At 40.7% G+C, this 22152-nt stretch overlaps 1 protein-coding gene across 1 annotated transcript; it reads right to left on the minus strand.

The window, feature by feature from the left end:
- Nucleotides 1-643: 643 nt before the first annotated feature.
- svbp (small vasohibin binding protein) lies at nt 644-3919 on the minus strand. The gene is made up of 3 exons (XM_072666129.1): nt 3620-3919; nt 2721-2887; nt 644-1592 (listed from the first exon to the last, which is right to left on the minus strand). Exons 2-3 carry the CDS (start codon nt 2832-2834, stop codon nt 1506-1508), a joined length of 201 nt encoding a protein of 66 aa, XP_072522230.1. The 5' UTR covers nt 2835-2887; nt 3620-3919; the 3' UTR covers nt 644-1505.
- Between the last annotated feature and the right edge of the window lie 18233 nt (nt 3920-22152).

Here is a 22152-nt window from a genome sequence, read left to right on the forward strand (position 1 = left end):
TGGGTGAAAGGACAGATGTTATGAGTGGACCTGAGAAAAATATAAATACAAGAAAATATATAAACATAAAATATATATAACAGTTCGTTTTACATTTAATTAATTTAAGGTAACAATCGCCAAAACAGTCTTAAATATGCTTGTATAAATGTTTCAATTGCATCCTGACAGCAGAACAATAATGATAATCATCACTGAAAACCAGCTTTGTCTGCAGGAGGCCTCCATGCCCCTCCATGCCCCCTTGTGGTCAACCAACAATGCAATCACAATCTGTCAAAACACCAAGTCCAAATCCCTCTAATGCCTCCCAGCACACAAACAGGCTCAACAACGTGTGAGGAAAAGCCTTGATGGTAGGCTGGCATGTCATTGTTTCTTCCTGACAGCTGTATGTTGTTCATGGAACGGAACATGGAAAGTTGTCTTATTAAGACAAGAATCTTTCTGTCTGCTGACAACTGAATGCATAATGCAGGTGGAAACGGACAGGGACAGAGCGATACATGTCTTCCAGAAACCTAGCTACACCTCCCTACACTGTTTCTCACACATTTGTGAGAACAATGGAAAAAGGTTAGAGCTTAATGGTAGTAAAATGACAAATATCTAATTGTAATACATTGATTACCAAGCAGATATATCTTGTTCAAAATATGCATTTATTAAATACAACTTTAGTGTTACACAAAATATTAGTGGTTATAAGTGGTGGACAGACAATCATTAACGTGACTTCAAAAAAATTAAGGTCAAATACAAGTGAATAATAGAGCCTAGTGAACGACACATTACTTAAAACCATACAAAGATGTTATACAAAGTGTTTAAAATCAACAGGACATAATTTTGGAAACAAATATGACATTACAAAAATCAATCCATCAGCTTTTCAACAAATATGACAATAAAATGTAACTATAATTGTTTGAAAAGTATGGATTGATCAATAGCACCAATGTTTAACATTTAGGATTTGATAAAGTGTTTAGAGTCCTGCTTCTACAATCTTTTGGAAGGCGAAAGTGGTTTGTTGTGAAATAATTGGATAGTTTTGGTATAGTTTGGAAAACAAAATATCTGTAAATACTGAGATACCTGATGATTGATTGTCTATTACTTCTAATCTAAGCACGTTGCCCGGGAACCATGCAATATACAAACACTCTATACACTCTTCTTGTGAGGACTATGATGCGAGATGCACTACTGCGGTCAAACGGAAGGCAAACACAGGTTGACAACAAGTTCATATTCACACACTGAGTTTAAGGTAGGGACTGCTGTTTCTGTATTGGTTTTGCTTTTAACCACACAGTGGTAAAAGGTGTGTTATGCTTTGTAAATTCAGAATACCTGGGGTAAACTACAATGCTGGTCTTGACATGACTGTTTTTGCAGCAACTTTTGTTCACCTCGACTCCAAGCTCGCTAACCCACAGAATCATCTTCCTACTGGGTTCAGCTGGGTTCGTCTGCAGTGCCAGAATGAACAAGGCTCATCTTCATTCTGCTTGTGACTGCATCTGCTTGCAGAAGGCCTCAAACTGCTGCTGCTCAAGTTCTGTCATCACTTTGTTCAGGGCATAGATCTGTAACACAGTTAGGGAACACATTTAGCGCATGGTAGCACTTTCAGATGATCCAACACACATTTGAGAGTAGCAGTAATTTTCAAGAACATTCTCAGTGTGTATGCACACACTCAGTGTCCACTTTACTGGTAACACCTGCAGAGTATGTACACCCTTAAACTAGTTAGAGAGAGTAGGGCCAACTGAAACTGGTGAAGCACTTGTACTTCTTTGGACCGAAAACCTGCAGCCACATCGGCCAATGTCGATAAAACGGGGCCCATTTGTAGTAGGGCTTTCAAATACGTACACAATCGATGTTTGCTTAGCTTGTTACTGCACAAATTATGAAATACATTTCTTATTTTTCTCAAAACAGTAAAATGCAACTGCAATCTGCAGTGTACAAACTGTAAGCAAACCAATACACTGCCATAGGACATAGATTACATCATACATTCACCAATCATTTACATTTACGGCATTTAGCTGACGCTCTTATCCAGAGCGACTTACAAGGTTACTCATATTACAGAGTCCAGTGTAGTGTTAGGAGTCTTGCCCAAGGACTCTTATTGGTGTAGCACAGCATAGTCACCCACATGGTGTAGTAGCTCAGTGGCAGGTAGTGGTGTTATCTGTTGCGCCACACCAACCACGCATAAAAAAAAACATCAGGCATAAAAAAAAAAACATTTACATAATATATGTATACATGTTTTGAGAATATGTATAAATATGAACATAATTATGCTAATAAAAAGAACTTCAACTTAGAACATAAAAAGCTATGGTAGTATATTCATGTACTCTCATATGCATTGCAGCTCCATCATCATATGCTAGTGCTGCATGGCAACAGTTACAGCATCTAAACTGGTTTTATTTCTGAAAAGAAAATTCTGTTTACTTTATTTTTCTTCAAATAATGAATCATACAAACTTTGTAAAGCTAGGTATCACTATGTGGGGAGTGTTTCAATTACAGACAGCAGATCATATCACATAAACACCATGTTACATAAAAAGAAAATCCAAATGAACAGAAAATTGTCAGCAGAAATGAAAGGACAGTCATTTTCCATGCACTTTCCATGAGTACTGGTAAAGGCAGGATGGAAAGCAGCTTGAAATGCTTTACGTTACCTCTGCCCTCTGTCTCTGCTTGAGCTCCTGCTGGGCAGATTTCTGTTTAGCTCGGTCGCCTCGTGTCGGAGTCTCTTTCTGCTTTTGCTTGTCCTTTCGACAGGCAGGCTCCATTGTTTCTGGTCAGTGCTGTGGCTTATTGCTTTCTCCTGGAAGAAGCTGACCACCTTCAACATGCAGATAGAAAAGAAAAATATTTAGATCATCAGATTTCACTCAACTCTGATAATTTCATGGGTTGCCACTGCATAGTGAAATCTAGGTTTGGACAATATAGCTAAATCCTGAAAAACAACATCACGTCAGGCATTTCAGAGGCAATGCGGAAACAGTCAGCACCTCAAACACTACGTAAAGCTACATATTTCATTACAAAGAATAATTATTCTTGGCTAAAAGTAAAGCAGCACAGTGTGTACAATGTTCTTCATAGTGTTTTTAAAGTGCCTTATTAACTTATTAGAAAGTCAGAAAAAAGGCTTTGAATTAACCTTTTAGAAAATAGCAACACGTGCAGGGGATATACAGTTCAATTATGGTTTACTTAAAATAATAAAAATTTAATTCATTAAAAACGAAGAAAGATGGCTAAAAGACAGGCTAATGTATGTGTGTATATAGTGCTAGCTTCCAGTATATAAATCCCACAGAAAACAACACATTCAGCCTTAAAGGTCTCTATGTGCATTTTATTTGAATCTTTTTTAATTATCATCATCATCATCATCATCATCATCATCATCCTCATCATCCTCATCATCCTCATCATCTATCAAGGTCGCTTATCTAGCTAGGCTAGGTGAACAGCAGCCCTAAGCTAACGTCAAGCTAGCCTGTTCCGTTATCTTCCTTCATTTCCAACGTTTCAAACGTTTAGAAAACCCGCCTAATTCACTTACCTCTTTTTGCTTCGAGGAGATGATATGAATATTAAAACGTTATTATAATGTTACAATTTTTAAAAGACATAAAAGGCGTAAAAACAGTAAACAGTAACGTTAGCAGCCAGCCAGCCAGCCAGCCAGCCCGGAGCTACGGGTAAATAACCCCGGTTGGAAATGCTCACCGCGGGACCGTTCCCTTTACCGCTGCGAGCTTCAGTAGAAACGGTCTAACTAGTTTTATTAGCTGTGAACTATAAATGATCATTTAATCGAAATTGTGTATTAGAAACAGCTCACGACCTGCACATGTTCTGATGTTTTTTCATCCGTTATGTATAATTATTTTTCCCAAAGGCAACAGGACCACACGAGGTCGCCCCTGCAGTTCAGACGAGCTGAAGCGGTTAAAGAGGGTTAAATATCTGGGGCTCAATTACAACGTCTACATTAAATGTCCATAAGTTGCCCTGCTTCTCATATATTTTTGCAAAGCCTATCACGACATTAAAAAAAAACGGTTATAAGCTTCATTAGTATTAGGACTTATTTCCCAGACAGGGATTAATGCCTAGTCTTGAACTACACAGCAATTTGAATGGAGATTTTCTATGGAAAAAAGTGGTCCATAGCTAGGCTTAGTTCCTGTCCGGGAAGTTGGTCCTTAATGCTTAATTGTTCATTAGTGTGATATTATACAGTTATTGTGCAGTTATTATTTATTGAAAGGCCATTCATTTCATATTCAACTCATAAAGGATTTTTTACAATGTAGTTATCTCTGTGTATTACTCAAACACAGCTTTTCATTAATATTTTACATATAGTGCATAAAATACAAATAATGAATATTGGTTCACTAGTAGGACATCATTGGTCACAATATAAGGTTTTTCAGGACTCAGTCCTACAGAAAATAAACCAATAAGTCAAATAAGTGTTTCTCATAAGGCAAAGCACTGAATTACATACACTGTATGTACAAAAGTATTGGGACACACCTCCGTCCCAATACTCTGCTGTCAGCTCTGATGACTTTATATAATATAAAGAGTGGGACCGACTCCATATTAATGCCTATTAGAAAGGGATGTCATAAAAGCTCCTGAAGGTGTAATGTGTAGATGTCCCAATACTTTTGTCCATGTCTTGTAGTTGAGATTAGATTATTATAGATATTAAATTCTGAATTGTTTATTTAAGTTTTATAATTTAACTTTTTAGCTCAATGAGAAGGATTTTATCTTTTAAGATACTAAATAATGTACTTTGCTGGACAACATATTTTCAAGAGAATTGGATGTGTATTGAGGCTTGCATGTCAGTCAGAATACCCATTAAAATAACTGCTTTTTCTAGCATTATATGTTTTTTTTTTATTTTTGTATGTTATTCATTGTGTGTCCCTTGTTTGAAGGCACACTGTGGCTGTGGATGTTTCACAGCGAGATGAGAGCTGAGAGTAAGGTGATTCCTCTTCTGTTGTCCAACAGTGCGGTGCTCCAATTGAATTAGGTGCCTAATTTGGGGGATGAAATGTGTGTGAGTGGACAGTTTCTGGCCAAATCTGTCAGCACTCAAGTCCTGGCAGCTACTATTCCTTTGATATCAGATACCAAGAGTGCTCATGTATCATTAAAAAGGCAGCAATAGTCTAATTACAGGGATTAATTTGGTGTCAGGTTGTCTGACACATACGGACCACCAAGTAGAGCTCCCCAGATTTTCCCAGAGTGATTCCCATCAATGTAAAATATTGGCTAATATGATACCCAGTGGAGCTCAGAGAAGCAGAACGAAGTCAAATAGGCTCAATAGTATGTCGGGTTATCACCTACAAATGATAATGTGCGTGATAGTGTCTCTTCACAAACTTCTTTTGGAGCTCATACAGTCGTCCTCATCCCAGTGCCCCTTGGCACTGCTGTGCCATGTGAAATTCATCATGGCACATTCCAGTATGTTTTCTTGGATTCCATCTTCCAGCTCAGGAGAGCACTTGCTCTGTAATAATATCCAGAGAAGAACAACTGATCCTAAATACAACAGACCCCCTCCAATAGGTTTTTCCATGCAGGCAGAACGTCTTAAGACCACTATTAACTCCCAAAGAGAAAAGAAAAGCTGGCATTTGGCAGGGGAGTTCCCATGAGCCACCGCTACAGCCTTTTGGGAGAGGTCTCTGGAAACGCGGCCTAAACAAACTGAATGCGGTGGGTCTGTGAGGTGCCTGCCGTAAGCCCACGATGCAAGATTGTCGTCAGATGCAAAACAGCAGCACTGCCCACTCTCGCTGCTTTTAACTGTCTGTGCTTCCTTACCACTACACCCCATTGACTAGAACAGCCATTTGGCCTAATACGTCTGCAAGTGATATATTCTTACTCACGTTGCATTAAAAACGAAGACGTTTAATCTTGAGACATTTCTCAGCTACGCCTGTTCTAGCATGTTTGAAATATTAGAGATTGACTGTAAAGGCCTGTAGGTGGTAAATAATTCACAGGATTTTCATGGGGCAGAAAAAAAGATGAACAAAGAGGTTTACTGGATTCACACTATATGCGCAACACCATTTTTAATTAGCGAATTTCTCCTTTAAGGTGTATCCTTAGGTGACACACCGCTTGCATTATCTCCATAGAAAAGAAGCCCCACATGAGCCCAAGGTCACCAGGCCCAATGCGAAGCATGTGGCAGGAGAGTATAATGCCACCAGCACTGGGCTGTAGAGCAGTGGAACCCCATTCTCTGGACTTGGAGCTCCATCCAGTACTTTTTCCAACATCAGCACCTGACCTCACTCATGCTCTTGAGACCGAACATAATTGAATCCTTACAGCAGCAATAGATGTTCCAACATCTATTATGAAGCCTTTTCAGAAAAGTAGAGGCTGTCACCAGAGCAAAGAGGCAACAAACTCCCTATTAACACCCTTGAGAATTGAGAAGAAATGTTGAATGAGCTGGTGTCTACAAACTTTTGACACTTTTTGACTGAAATACATTGAAACGTATAGGCGTCCAGATGTCAATAACTTTATTCATCATTAATTTTGATTATTATACAGCTTCAAATGACACAGCAATATGACCAGAGAAGGTATAACTATAGGAAAGTAGGGAACTCTTGGCTTTTGCTTTGCATTAGAAAGCTCTTCTCCTTCATGAACAGAGGTAGGCCTAGGAGATAGGTCTGAGTAACAGGGGAGATGAGGTGTTGGATATAAAGTTTCAGGTAATCCAACACTATCGCAATAAGACATAGACTTAAATGTACTTTAAACATATTTTAAACGTTTTTCCGCAACTCTAGACTTCCACTTCTATTTGATTGTGATTTTGGCATAGTGCCCATACGCTTCTGTACTTTTCCACTCCTGCTCAATGACGATTAATTCATCAGGACAGAACGAAAAGCTGGTAAAAATCAAACCACCGACCAGCGGTCTCCACAAATGACCATTTACACCTTCATAACCAAGTCTTCATAATAGCTGTACATCAAGAACTTCACACAACTTCATGATTTATGACAGGACTGGCATTGCGGAGTTACTTATAGCCAGAGCCAACGTGCAAAAACACCCAACCTCATGAGCTTAATGAGCTTAAAAGCTGGACTCGAAGAAAGGAGCATGGTCTGATGAGTTGTCTTTTACTCTTTTCTACATCTGGACAGGGTTATGTTTGGAGAAAGGCAAAGGAAAGCCTTCAAACCCCATTACCTGTTCCCAGCTGTTAAACGTGGTGGCAGGTCTGCTCTTGGTGTAGAACGGCCCATTTCCGCACGACACGGAGACGAGAATATGAATCTATAGCAGTATATGAAGGTGGTTGAAAGGTGAAAAAAGTCATTCATAAAGTCATACACAATTTGTGGAATCAGGACAGGATTATAATGTTCTACCCGCTTATCGATAATGTTCTATTAATGTTTCCTGCTTGGTTCCATACTTGAGTTTCTTCAAATACAACCACTTTAAGGTTTGGACAGTGGATCTTTTCCACAGAAATGACATTTTATAAATGTTAAAGCTGTTTAGTTAAGTTACCATTTACTGGAGTGTTAATGAGAGTTAGGTCACATGCTTTGGTCAACAATAGGCCAAAGGTGTACAGGCTGTGGCTATGTGTATGTGTAAGGGGTAGAAATACCTCTCAAACCATGCAGCCACAGTATGTTAATGTACATGAATACGTACACATTCCCCTTATTTAGCAAGGCCAATAAATAACCTTAATAGCCTGTATGACCAAATCATCTCCTTTCAGTTTAGCTTACAACTTAGGCCTCCTTAAACTCTGATAGCCATGACATCCTAACTACACTGAACAACTAATGTGTATCCCCGGTGTCGTCTTTTTTTTTTTTATTTAACAAAAATATGGTCACCCCAGCATTTGGATCTAATGTTTTTAAGATGATGATAAAACCTTTGACCAGTACTGTGTGTCCCTACAGTGAACTGACCAATTGAACTAAGGCATAGCAATTTACCTTCTTTCAATTCAGACTCTAAGTTAATCCCTCAAAAAGCAGCAGGCTGAAAGTGTTATTATTAATGTCGATCACCAAAAAATAGCCTCATTAGTGTCTACAGAAGCCCCTGTAGAAAACATGGACCAAAGAGCACAAGGTATGATAAATTGATTGGAGATATACCAAGATTATCAAAAAAGTACATACCACCTTTTTTCATTTGTATTCCTTACAGTACAGCTTTCTGTATACACTACTGTAGTTCAGTTTTGACTTTTAAAGCTGTGGCCAGATTTTACGTTTTACCATTTAGTCAAATAATTCTGTCAAAGCTAAGGTAAAAGGCAGTTTGTCCTTTTTATTTAGAAACAGTGAAAGAGCTTGTTTACACCTCGCACTGATGTACGTTTCATGGCTGGGCTTCATTTCCACTTCCAACATGATGCGTCATCAGTGTGACCAGGTGAGATCCGATTTACTTTCCAGTCTAAAAAGCACATCAACACAACCAGCATTTACCCTTTTCTTCCAGTAACCTACCCCTCACCTGTTTCTACCAGGGTATCATATGCTCTTAAATATTGAGAAGAACTGTTTAAAACAGGCAACAACTTGTCGGCAGTGGCGGAGGAAGAGGCTGTCTTGCAGCAGCACCACATCAAATGTGGTCTGAGGGACCTGATCGCTGTCAGGATTATAATGACGTGCCCTACACCTAGGTGGCGAAGAACAGGATCACATGTTGGACACCCCAAAGTTTATATTAATGGTCCTTTATTGTTAATTATTCTAGTATGATACATTAAAATGTCTCTTTGCATATCTCAGCTTAGAAAGCCACCCAGTTAACATGGCCATATGAGGCCTGTATGGGTAGCCCAACTGGGAACCAGAACATTTTGTCCTCGGGTTTTACATTGGCCCCATATATGGATGCCCACCAGGGTCAGTGATGGGACCAGGAGAGGTTAAACATGGGCCCAATTTGGATTGTACACTGTATACTGGGTGAGATTAAAGCTGGCTGTAACAATGGGGCCCAGTTTATGTATGTTTATAAATGTTTATGTACAAACTCACTCATTCCCATTCCCACCTGGAACCCACCCATGTGAGCTCCACACGAGCATGTTGGCTGGGCAGGGTCAGAGCACAGGATCAACCATGCTATGGTTCCCCTAGAGCAGAGGGGTTAAGAGCCTTGCTCATGGGCACAACTGTTGTGGTTTAGTGGATCTGGGATTGAACCCAAAACAATGTGATGAAAAGGCCAGAGCTCTAACCACAGAGCCACCACTGCCCCACCAAAACTGCCTGTAGTTGTAGAAAGACCCACCAGCAGTCACCTTGCATCTTGATCTTTGTCAGTACTGACCATAAAGATTCAGAAACCTCATAAGAATTGGTATTTCTTGCTACTGGACTCCCCCTATAGCCAGGGAGTATGATATGCACGTAAAGCTCTACACATTTGTTGACAATCTGAGAGATACAGAACCATCATTGGAAGTGAAAGAAGCATGTGGGTTGACGCAGTAACATTAACATTACAGGATCTGACACTAACATGACTGGTTGTGCAGCGTTACGCAGTCCTGGCCAGCCTTATTTTTATCCCACCTTACCAATGTTACATAGTGCAGTTAGACGGACATGCTATTCTCACAATTACAGGTCAGTGAAGCATCACAATGACTTTGAAGCTCTCATTTCAAGGTAAAAATGCTACATACTGCTGTTTTAATACAATTTAACACAAGTAAGTGTGTGCTGATTTAGAACTGCAGTTTGCAGTATGCTAATTAGCTTCCTTAATTGAAGTCTATATTCACAACATAGCTCCAGAGCGCATCTAAAGCAGACATAGAACATTTCTTCGCTCTAAGCGAAGAGGAGAACTCCCACCATGCCGCAGATTGACGTGTAAACAGAGGAGGCCCTAGGGTTAAAAATAAGAAGCCAGAGGAATGGGTATTTCATATTGTTGTTGTTGAACACACAGGATCTCAGCCATGGCGGCGTCCAGTGCTGGCCTACAGGGCTCCTGTCACTGCCAAGCAAATGCAGCACAACATTGAACTCTTCATCCCTAAAAATAACCCAGCACGGCAGCCATGCCCAAAATAAATGGCAAGACTGAGGTGCTCTTTTTCACACCTGAAGTGAGTGTGCCCAGTGGATCTCTCCCTGCTCCAGCAAAAACGGCATGGCAGCGGGGGAGGAAACTGGCGAGGCGTGGAGTGGGAATGACCTCACTGGTTTGCGGGCTAACCGTAGGGTGGCAGCATGTTTTCGTCAATGTGCGCACTGGGTGCAATAATCACATGCAATAAACACCACAAGCCACATGAAGACTGCTTTTATACTGCCCTCAACCCATTTCTCAGAAGCTTCCTGGACCTTCAGTACAAGCGGTCAGTGCAATGCAGAAAGAGGCGGTTGGTTTGGGGTAGTTTATTTTATTACTATTTTATTAGTAATTACTTTTATTTAATAATGGACACTTAGCTCATTTGCTTGTCAACTCTATATGTCCGAAATGTGTAGACACCTGCTCATCAACATTCCTTCATTTACAGCATAAGTAGAGAATTTCTATACTATTTCCTGCAGCGCTACTCTTTTGTGAAGGCTATACAGTAGATGTTTAAACATTGCAGTGAAGATTTGACTGCATTCAGACACAAGAGCATTAGTATGGTCTAATGTTGGATGATTCTAATGTTGGATGATTAGTTCTGCATCATATACACCACTAGTACTTATCCCAAAGGTATTAGATGGAGCTCCATTACTCAAGAGAACACAGTTCCACTGCTCCACTGCCCAATACTGGGGGGCTTTAGAACCCCAGAGATTGCATTTTGCATTTGCGTATAGTGACCTTAGGCTCATGAAACTAACTAAGAATGATTAAAAAAAGTAAATGAAGGTTTATTCTTAATGGTCAATGGTCTATATCATGACATATAATCAGAATTAAAGCATATTTAAATTAAAGCCCCACCAAAATGGCCTGTAGTTGTAGGAAGACCCACCAGCAGTCACCTTGCATCTCTTGTCCGTACTGACAGTTTTTGTATAGTATAGAATGCCATAAAGTTTCAAGACCCACATCCGAATTGGTATTTCTAATTGGTATGCTCCTGGACTCCCCCAATAGCCAGGAAATATAATATACATGTAAAGCTCTACACATTTGTTGACAATCTGAGAGATACAGAACCATCATTGGAAGTGAAAGAAGCATGTGGGTTGACGCAGTAGATTAACATTACAGAATTTGATACAAATATGACTCTGGGTAAGCAGTATTACACAGTCCTGGCCAGCATTTTTTTATCCTTATTTTATTATTTATTATTTTTTATGTTACATAGTGCATTAGATTGAGAATGAAAGCATATTTACATTTATTTGTCAAAGCAGAAACAGACATGTAACTTAATATAACACTAAACTTTACAATGTGGGCCATTGTTTTGTTTTACCAGAATGCCAGACAAATGTCCAGTGAAAAAATCCATGTCCTAATCCTAATGGACCCTAATCCCAATGCTCCAATGACAACAGCAGCATTTTCCACACTTCGGTTTAATGGAATTTGCTTCAAAATGCAGGTGGTTTTCTTTTTTATCATGTTTTTTACAGCTTGACCATGGAGCTTTTGGCAGTTAAATGTAAAGCAGTTAAACGCTCACTGGAGAATATCCTGTAGAAGAAGCAAGAAGCATGTTTTGCCTCAGCTTTTGCTAAGAGATATGAAGTTTGACAGTTTCAGACAGATATGGAGACCGGGCCTTGAGGCCTAACACTAAGTAAGCAGGAGGCCGTAACTCGCAAAGTAAATTGGACCTTTTTTCCTCAACGGGGGTAAATGGAGTAGCTTTTTTTTTTTTTAGAGCTACAACAGATTGGATTTGAAAGCTGACACTTGACCCTAAATTGTCCGGGAGTCTTGCAAATCGTTCCACCTCAAATTGTGTAAGAGATTTAATGTTCGTAATTAGTTGTGTGCTGCTGATCTTTGTTTTATGCCAGTCATTTCGTTCACAACAGGAATCCGGATATGAGCAGCCAAAATGTTCAACTTTCTTACATGATCTACATAAAACTTGACGAATCCACACAGAAACGGCAGTTCAAATTCCCTATGTTTCTAAAACACACAGTAAGCCCTCACTGACTAGTTTATCTACATTAGACTTCCCTTCACTGTACATTTTATGAGCTTCTCTTCTTATATAGGTCAAGTATACTAGTTTGTAATTACAGACTCTAGCCCATCTGTTGCTGCACGATCAGTCAATCAGTCTTCTTCCACTCTGTTCATCGTTGGTCAGTTTCTGACCACAGGACGGCTGCTGACCAGATCTTACATGGTTACGTTACATATTACAAGGTAGACCTCAATTGTAACTGTTTAGTTAGGACTTCATTGAGCAATACAACACTCAATGACTCAGAAATAGTAACAAAGTAGAACTCTACTGGAGCTCTACTGGAGTATTTTTACTTCACTACATATTTTGGATGAGTTTAATACTTTTACTCCGTTACATTGTTTATGTGCTGCATCGTTCTTCATTACAATTATAAAAATGGTACAAATAATTTCAAACCCACATTATCACACCAGAGCCTTAGGTGACGCTGTCACTGGGCTTTATGAAGTCGCCTCAACACTGAGCAGAACAAGCGATTGAGCCGTGAGCGAGCATGCTGCCATTCTTTTTCTCACTCCGCTGTGGCAGTGAGAACACTAACGCTAGAGCTTTCTTAGTTTATCACTAGATGGAAGAAGAACTACCAGAAGAAACACCATCTTCACCACCTTCAACTACGTATATGTGGTCTAAAGGCCTGAGATCTTTTAGTTGTAGTTTTCTTTACAGAGAGTGAGGCTCAGGGTTTTAAGCTGTTCTCCTCACTTGTTTTTACATATGAAACTCTTGTATGTGGCAGGTTGAGTCAATTCTGTTCAGCCTTTCTTTTGGGCGAGAGTTATTTAGAGAGTTAATTGAAGACTCATGTACATGAACTCTGTCTTCTACAGTCCTGTCCTTCTACTACAGCCAAAGGAATTGTGACAGTTCTTAAGTCTAAGCATTTGAAATAAGATATTCAAACTTTTGACTGCTTTCTGTAATTACTATATAACACAAAACTTGTACTTTTACTTGTACTTGTACTTAAGTAGTACATTTTAGAATAAACTACTTGCGATACTTAAGTACAAAAAATTTTGAATTCTTTAGTACTTCCACTTAAGTATGGAGCTTAAAGAACTACTACTTCTGCTCAAGTCACTTTTTTGATTGAGCACCTGTACTTTTATTCAAGTCTGGTTCTCTAGTACCATGCTCCAGCACCAGAACCACCTACAGGGTTTAATGCTGGGGCCATACGGCGAGTCTCATATACAACGGCAAGTAACTGCAGAACGTCTGAATATACATATACATATACAAACAGGGTGCTGCATTCCGTTTGGCTGAGCTGAATGTCACTCGCCACAGCTGAATGTCACATGTGTAAAATAAACCTTCCACAAATTCCCAAAAGTGGAGAGAACTTGGATGATAAAAAAATACCTTATTACCTTATAATATAATATTTAGAAGCTGGCGGATTTTCCCTTAACAACCACTTGGAGACAATGGGGCACTATTGAGGCAACTCACCTGGAAGGAGTACTACACTGCACCTTAGTAACATTTTGAAGGTTGTCTTGAAGGAAGATAAATACCCAGTACAAATACTTTTATAGTATTTAGTTAAGAAGTCTATAAGAAACTGGCTCAAGATTGGTCTGCCTAAAGAAAGTCAGTGGGTTAATTATTATACTTGAAATAATATAGATGGACAAAATGACTCTTGCCTTAAAGCAGAACTTCAATGGTTTTATGAAGACAAGAAAGAGATTAAATACTATACTAGTGTATTGTACTGGAATTGTAACCCCATCAAGCACCTCCACCCCCACCTCCAGTTCAGTAAAGGGTTAAAGTGGCAAAAAATTGGACAACCCTACACCCTATAAAAAGTAGGCTATAACATGGCAGCTAACACTGCTTTTAGCTGTGTGATGTCTACTTTCCGAGGCTTTCCATTTCTTAGGCCCCTGGACCGGCCTTACAGTAGGTAGGTGAAGACAAACAATACCCCACAGTTCTCACTTCTCCAGGACTGTTTTCCCTTAGCCATTCAGTAGCGAAAGCCGCACAATCTGCGCCCGAGCCCACTCGCTGCCTTAGAAAACAGCGAGGTTTCGCAGGTATGCGTGTGGCAAAAGACGGATCTCATTTTATATGTATTATGCAAATAGCACCTTGGCCTGCGCTGCTCGGCTCCACTCTTTCAAGGTAAACAAACCCTCTGGCAATAAATCTTCACTTGTTATTTCCTGGCCTCCGCTGCCCCGAAAACCTGATGTACAAATACAAGATACTGCTTGTTGAACATGATGCCCCTCCCCTATTGCTCCCAGCATCTTCGCAGTGTCGCGTGAGGTGAGGGGACTGAGGAGGGGAGGAGGGCTCCAGGGGGGGAACAGTCGGCCTTTTAACCCGCCTTATGACAAGCCCCCTCAGTGTGCACACGGCTGGCTAGGCCCAAGGCTTTGGGCCCAGGCCTCTTAACCAGGCGCTGCTACTCATTACTTCTGTTTGTTTTGGCAGTGGCCAGATGGCACTTAAGGAGTGCGAGTGTCCAGGCCAACATGCGATATTTATGTTTGGTGAGCGTGGACACTGGTTTACCTTAGATAGAATCGATAATATCCTTTTTTTTTTTTTTTAAGACTGCTTAGAGGGAGATCAGGGACTGAGTACTTTGTCAGGACTGGAGAGAGGAGGGGAAAAAAACAGAAAAGCGCACTAGAGGAAACAAATCGAGCATTTTTCTTTTCTCTCTGAGTGTAATTTGGCCCTCTAACCCTCCTAATTTTCTGTCTGGGGCTGCTTGTGGTTTGTCGAGTCGCCTGCACGGTATCATGTATTAGGTTACGTTCGCCTGTTGGTCGACGTATACCAAGAATGTGATAAACAATTTGAACATTCTTGAATGCTGGCATGGACGCGCAAAGTTATGAAGCCAAAGGTACATACCTCAACACCATCGTCTTACATCAGCAATAATGTGATACACTCTGGCGCAGAGTATTGGCTCTCGGTCAGTGCTAATTCTGGCCTAGTGTGTGTCTAACCATATGCATTATGTATTTTGGAAGACCTGAGAAAACCAAAATTAGTCTAATGAATTACCATCTAGGTAGGCGGGTATAACGGAACGGCAAAATGACATTGAGGAGGTTTTAAGACTCAATCCATCAAATGTAAGGATAACAGACTGATGTAACAGTTTCTAAAAATGAGCTTTAAGAAGGAATGGTGGGCCAGTTCACAAAGCAAATCCCATTAGATTACTCGACTACCGGATCTGAGATATTGCTCGAGACTTTGCAGCGCTAAACACATGTTCTTCGGTTAGAAGCTACCCAGCACTTACATCCAACATGAATGAATTTACAAATAAAAACGTAAATAAAACTGCTAATAAACATTTTATTGAAAGTTATTATATGTGGATATAGTGTTGTCACTTAAAGGGCCCATATTTTTCTCTTACTTCAATTTTCCCCTGAGGTCCACTTCCATTTGTATGGGTCATAATTCATTTTTACATTACCATTTTCCAACCTCCATTTACTCCTCAGAATTAATCAGGCTGTAGAGACTGATATATGTAAATAAACACTGCTCTAATTGGCTGCCCATCTACCTGCCTTATTCCAAAAGCAGTCTGGACTGAAACAGTCCTCAAAATGTCAGTGTCAATAGACTGCAGGGAGGGGGAGGGGGGGGTGCTGGGGGTTAAGGTCATACATTTAAGAGTTTAAGGGGTTAGATCATTTAAAAAACACTGGCTGATGGGCTCAAATGCAAACTGAACAGTAACAAAACACGGCTACTGTTTTGCAGTGGATGGAGCTGTGTGTAGTGGAGCAAGGGGTCATGGGTTCACCGTTTAGGTGGGACAATTGAGAACAGTATTTAACCTGAAGTGCTCCAGCACGAGGCAGCTGTGCAAACAAAGCGCATGGCCTCATGGGCCGCTGGGGATACAGGTGTAATTCAAACGCATGAATAACTGCACTGTGGTGTGACTGGCATCTGCCTCGCTGACGTCCAGCCGGCACACAACAAAATCAATAAGTGGCACCACATGGACATGGACACGAGGGCACAGGCACGGCCGAGTTGAGCCGAGCTGAGCTGAGCTGAGCCGAGCCGTCCATAAGCTGTCTCCTGAGAGGAGTCAAGGCCACGGCATTTTGAATTACGAACAACATAGGCCACTGTATATATTGCGAGAGACCAGGCCACAATAAACAACTTGCCATGACTTGTATTGTATGTATGTTTTAAATTCTGACAATTCAGGGTCTATTCATTTGTACACTCCTTTGTACAAATGTCCAAATGTTTGTGGACGCCCCATCTAATGAATGCATTGAGCTGTGGAGCAATGAAAGTGATGGTGCTCCATCCAATACTTTTAAGAAGAGATGGGGAGTTGGGGGTGAGATAGGGTGGTGATCAACCACAAATCCTCACAGCAATGCTCCAAAATTTAGTAGAAAGCCTTTCTTGGACGGTAGAGACAGTTACTCCAACAAAAGCAGGATAAGCTTTTTTTTAATACCATTGATTTCAAAAGAAACATTGACTTTTGCCCATATAGAATATTTGTAAGTAGTATTTTTTCACCATGATTTACAAGCCAAGTTAATAATAACTAAGCTTAAACTTAAGCCTAACTGATAGGGGCTTCAAACCTAAAACCATGCCAAACCAAAAGCATGCCCAAAAACTGAAGGTCCAGAACTTTTGCTGGCTATCCAAGTCTGCAGATGGATGAGGGTTGCATTGCATATATATTCTGTATACAATTCATTGGGGCGTCCATTGGGGGTGCTCTCTGTCCTCCTCCTTTTCCTCAGCCCTGTTTCCAGCCTGCTGCCTGGGTTTGTTGATGTGATGAAAATATCTTGGGCTGGCTTCCCCAGGGAGAGGTGGGAGTTTGCAGACGCCAGGAGTGCTGCAGAGCCCGACCAAACAGCAATAACTGAAGGAGACGCTCACAGACACTCCACTGTGTTACCAGATACAGCCTGTGGCGGTGGGCACTGTTGGCATTGTGCCAAGTGGGAAGAGTAGAGCTGCACCCCAGGGTGTACAGGATCTCTCAAGGCTCTCAGGATTTCAGCGAGGGAAAAATAAATGCCGGGCAATGAAGGTTCACAGAGGCGGTGAAGACGTGGAGGTTAATGCCACACTCAGTAACCCAGAGAACTGTATACAGTCAAAAGCTCATGTTACTGATGAGCTTTTGAATCCGACTGAAGGTCATTTGCAGTAATCTATTGAGCTATATACAATCAAATGGTGATGTTACAACAAATGTTACATCTCATAACCCTTAGAGCTGTACAGAATCAAGTGCTAATGTTATTGCTAATGTTAATACAGCTCAGTGATCCACAGAGTGATGAAAATCTGTACACCCACTCATTCTTGCAATTATGTAATCAGCCAATCACATGGCAGCAGTGCAATGCAGGACCCAACCTGCCTCATCTCAACAGTCCAGGCCGGTGGACGTGGTGTAATGATGTGGAGAATGATTTCCTAGCACACTTTGGGCCTCTTATACCAATCAACCATCTCTTGAATGCCACAGCCTGTCTTGGTATCGTTGCTGACCATGTGCATCCCTTCAAGGGCACAATTCACATCTTCAAATGGCTGCTTTCCACATGATAATAGACCCTGGTTTCATGACGTTGACAATGAGTCCAGTAGTCCTTAGTGACCATCCCAGTCACCAGATCTGAATCCAATAGAACGCTTGGGGATGTGATTGAATGGGAGCTTCTCAGCATGAAGGTGCTGCTAAAAATATGGATGAATTCCAACATCTTGTAGGATCCATTCCATGGAGAATTAAGAGTTCTGAAAGCAAAGGAAGACAGTATTAACACAATGTTCCCAATAAAGTGCTCTGTGAATGTACAACCAGTAGCTAATGTTACTGCTAATTTACCAATCAGTGACCTGTAGAGCTGTTTACAGTCAAATGCTGACATTACTGCTGATGTTATACATAGTAAACAATAGCAGATGAGACTCTTCTAAGTTAAAATCTGCCAACAAATAACATTAAACTAACAGTACATTATCCTCTGGTATGCTAACTGCTGTGTAAAGCATCTCTCAGTTGTGTAATCTTGGTCATTCTTGTTTTGCACTGCATTCAGATTGCTTTAGAGATTAGTTTGCCTGCTTTCAGGGCAGTGGCCAACTATGTGCCTCAACATGAGGTGTCATGTCATGTCTGAAAGCAGGTGTTGGCCATCAGCTCAAGGCCGTTTCACACCAAGCTGCTCATAATGCTGGTGTCGTAAGTAAATGACTTGCACTCCGTCAAATGATTTATCTTTCACTTCTCTAAGGGGTGACGGCATTTGATGTTTACTTTGCTGGAGGAACATGTTCTGGTATGCTCTCTGCCATGCTGGTTGACAGGGGGCACACGGGTCAGAAAATGACTTGTGTAACAAAATTCGTTATCCTCAGAGGGCGAATCACCTTATCCAAATCAACCAACAGCATGCGGGTATGTTGCTTTTTTTAAAAGCGATAGTTTGCCTAAAAACTCATGAATATGATTTCAGTGTCAAACTGAACTTTCAAATAACAGAGTTTTAACACCTTAGACACTTTTATTATATTTATTTTGTACCAAATATTACCAGATATTTAAAATATACCAAAGAATGCCTTTATTTTTAGTATTTTAGTTGTTCTTTGACATATAAATAGTGAGTTGGGGTAAAGAACGCTCAGATATCATTTACTAAAGCCTATTTATCATCCTGTTATTTTGTTATTTAAAAACATTTTTATTTGAACAGCACAATGACACCTCGCAGAACTCGCAGATTTTATATCATAATGTTGCAACTACCTGTCCTCTCGTTGTGTGAAGTGCTGTTAGCAAGCAGAAAAGACAGTAGCTAAGTTAGCTTTTAGCCTTGCCCTTCTGATGTGAGTTTTGCTATAGTTTTGTTCAGCTGAGGTAGTCCAGTTCATTTTAAAGAGATCAAATGATGGAGAGACGAGATTGGCTAATGTGAACTTTTAGCTCAGGAAAAGCCGCAGTCACTAGCAGCCAACAAGCAGACACTAGCAACTAGAGTCTGGAGGTGAAGAGCTGCTCTCCAGTATCATCAACACCACATTCTCCTGAAGTTGCAATCACACTTTACTATTTCACCAATGTTAACTAGGGCTTTCTCTTGTGGGCTGGGTTCATGTAAGTTTTTCAGGGGCAATATCTAACGAGTTAAGACTGAATTTTGGGAATGGCCAGTTTTATAGATCTGTTTTCATTATGCTGGATTTTCTTTTGAAGGAGTATACAACAGTTTTTTAAGGCTCAGAATAAAGTTTTGCATTGTAAACATCTCTGCTACAGGAAAGCAGACTGACATATAGAAGCAAAATCAAGCTTTAAGATGACTGAAACAACCGTTTTTAGTTGTGTAATGCAAAACTACAGAAGCAAACTTCAGACGCCCATCTCGCCTTGGCCACGGAGGATATTTTTAATACCAAGCTAAAGACTGTGTTTTCATAATGGCTACTGTCAGCTCAGACTTGCTCGTGCTGTGTTAATTACTTGAGAAGGAACGTTAAAGGGAGCATCTGTGGGCCTGAATGTCTCATATTGACGTAGCGAGGGTCTTTACACATCCAGCCTTATTAAAAGCGCATTTCTTTGCTTGTGTTGTAATGGATCGTATACGGTAATATTTTTCAATACTGTTTGAATTACAGCCTTGGTTAGGAAAATAAAGCTTGTGGTACTGAGGTACCAAGCCAAAGTCTAACTCTGTGTGAGGAGCACAGCGCAGCGCTTGGGCTGCCTTCAAAGACACATATCTATTAAATGCCCCGTGAATCATAAAACGCACATCAACTCAACACTAGACAGAGACCCAGGCCAAAATACGGAGGTGGAATTTTTGCGATGAACTTTCTCCCCCCGGTGCACGCATATATCGCTGATCCAGGCACCCAGGGTCTGTAGTTTTGACAGGATAGGTGATAAACTACATGAATAAGTAAGGGATGTTATTTGGAAATGGTGCTAAATGGAGCTTGGGGTAAAAAAATGTCACTTGTGCTCAATTCTAGTGTTCTTACACTCTGTTAAATTTACTCAATTCAAGTGTGTACATCATTTTCACTTGAATAAATTATATACTACTGTAAGTTTTGCCTAAACTAAGTAAATTGAAAGGCAAAACTGTGTTGACATTTTATTTATTTATGGGCACATTTAAATAATAAAAAAGTGTCCTATTTTTAGTACTACTGTAAATATACTGTATAAGCTGTGATTGGATAACCAACATACTTTGTTTGGATTCCAGCTGCCTTTTAGGCCATATTGCGAGCTCCCTGCCTGCTTAGCGTTTCCACGAACAGAGGACTTTGATGGCGTTTTCTGTTAGTCATGGTCCTCCTCAAAAGGAATTGCTTGTTCATTTGGAACTGGTCTGCGAATGGCGGAGAACAGAGGGAGCCCAGCAATGAAAAATAGTTTGGCCGGAAATCAACGCTTTGGTCACGCATTCACAGATGCACACTATCCTATTTAAACGTAATGGAAACAGCCGTATGTGGGGATCCAGAGCAAGAGGTTTTAATATACAGGCCTGCACTGACCTAGCCCCCAGAAACATTAGCATTCTTTCTGAATGGCATCTACATGGTGTACAGCCACATCTACATGGTATACAAGTGCACAGCTGAGCACGCATCTGTGTGCTTTGATAGTGTGCGCTGAAGAGAAAGCGCAGGGCCAAAGACAGTTAATGCCATGAAATCCTGCAGATAAACTCCTACAGAGTGAACCCATTAGGTTAATGGCCCAGAGAACTTTGGCTTTAAGAGATGCCACCAGCACCCTCTCAGTATCACTGCAGTATGTACCGCAGATAACAAAAAAAAAAGCACTTCAGGCTTCTCTTTTCATCTTCTCCTTCATGGCTTATTGGATTCTGCAGACGTCAGCAGTGGTTTAGATAGCTGTCATCAGCAAAGAAAAAGAAGTAAGGGTTTTATTGGATATGATATAGATCTCAGACAGATAGACAGATAGTTAACCGTGCAGTATGTATGGATTTCTGAGGGAAATGTTGCATATTAAAGAATAACCCAAAATGTGTATTAGGGAGTCGAAGCATGTGGAGGCAGGCTTAGTGAAGAGTGGATGGGGTAAAACTGAGCCAATGAAAGACTTTTCTAAAACCTTTATAAAGTTGCAATCCAAATTATTTACCCTCTCTGCAAATTAGGCTCATTAGCAATATTTACAAACATGCAGCTGTCTGCAATAAACCAATCAAACCAGACCAATTTAAACAGCTCAACGCAACTAATAGAACCAGTGGTTCCCTACAGAACCCCTTAATGACAAGCGTCTTTAGTAATTAATAGAGCTCCCTTCTGCTGTTACGACCTGCTGCAAATGTGATGCATAGCCAGACATCAGCTTCTGGCAGCGCTCCTGAGGAATCTTAGCCCATTCCCCATGAGCAGTGGCCCCCAGTTCACTGATATTCTTGGGTTTGCTGCTGCAACCACCTTCTTCAAATCCCACCAAAGATTTTCTATGGGGTTCAGGTCAGACGACTGTGACGACCACTGCAGAATCTTACAGGACTTCTTCTGAAACCGAGCCTTATAGGATTTTAAGGTTTGCTTGGGATCATCATCCTGCTGGAAGGTCAAATGATGCCCGGGCCTCAGCTTCCTCACATGAGCCACCATCATGCTTCACTGGAGGCAGGGTGTTTTTTAGTGTATCCTACTTCAGACATTCCACTAATCTGTAGGATTGTTCCAGTTTTGTGTCATCTCTCCAAACAGAATCCCATAATGTCTGTGGCTTATTTATATGTTTTCTTGTGCTGTTGGGTCAGTAGAAGTGTACA

This window comes from Salminus brasiliensis, chromosome 21, assembly GCF_030463535.1.
Source record: "Salminus brasiliensis chromosome 21, fSalBra1.hap2, whole genome shotgun sequence".
Taxonomy (NCBI): Eukaryota; Metazoa; Chordata; class Actinopteri; order Characiformes; family Bryconidae; genus Salminus; species Salminus brasiliensis.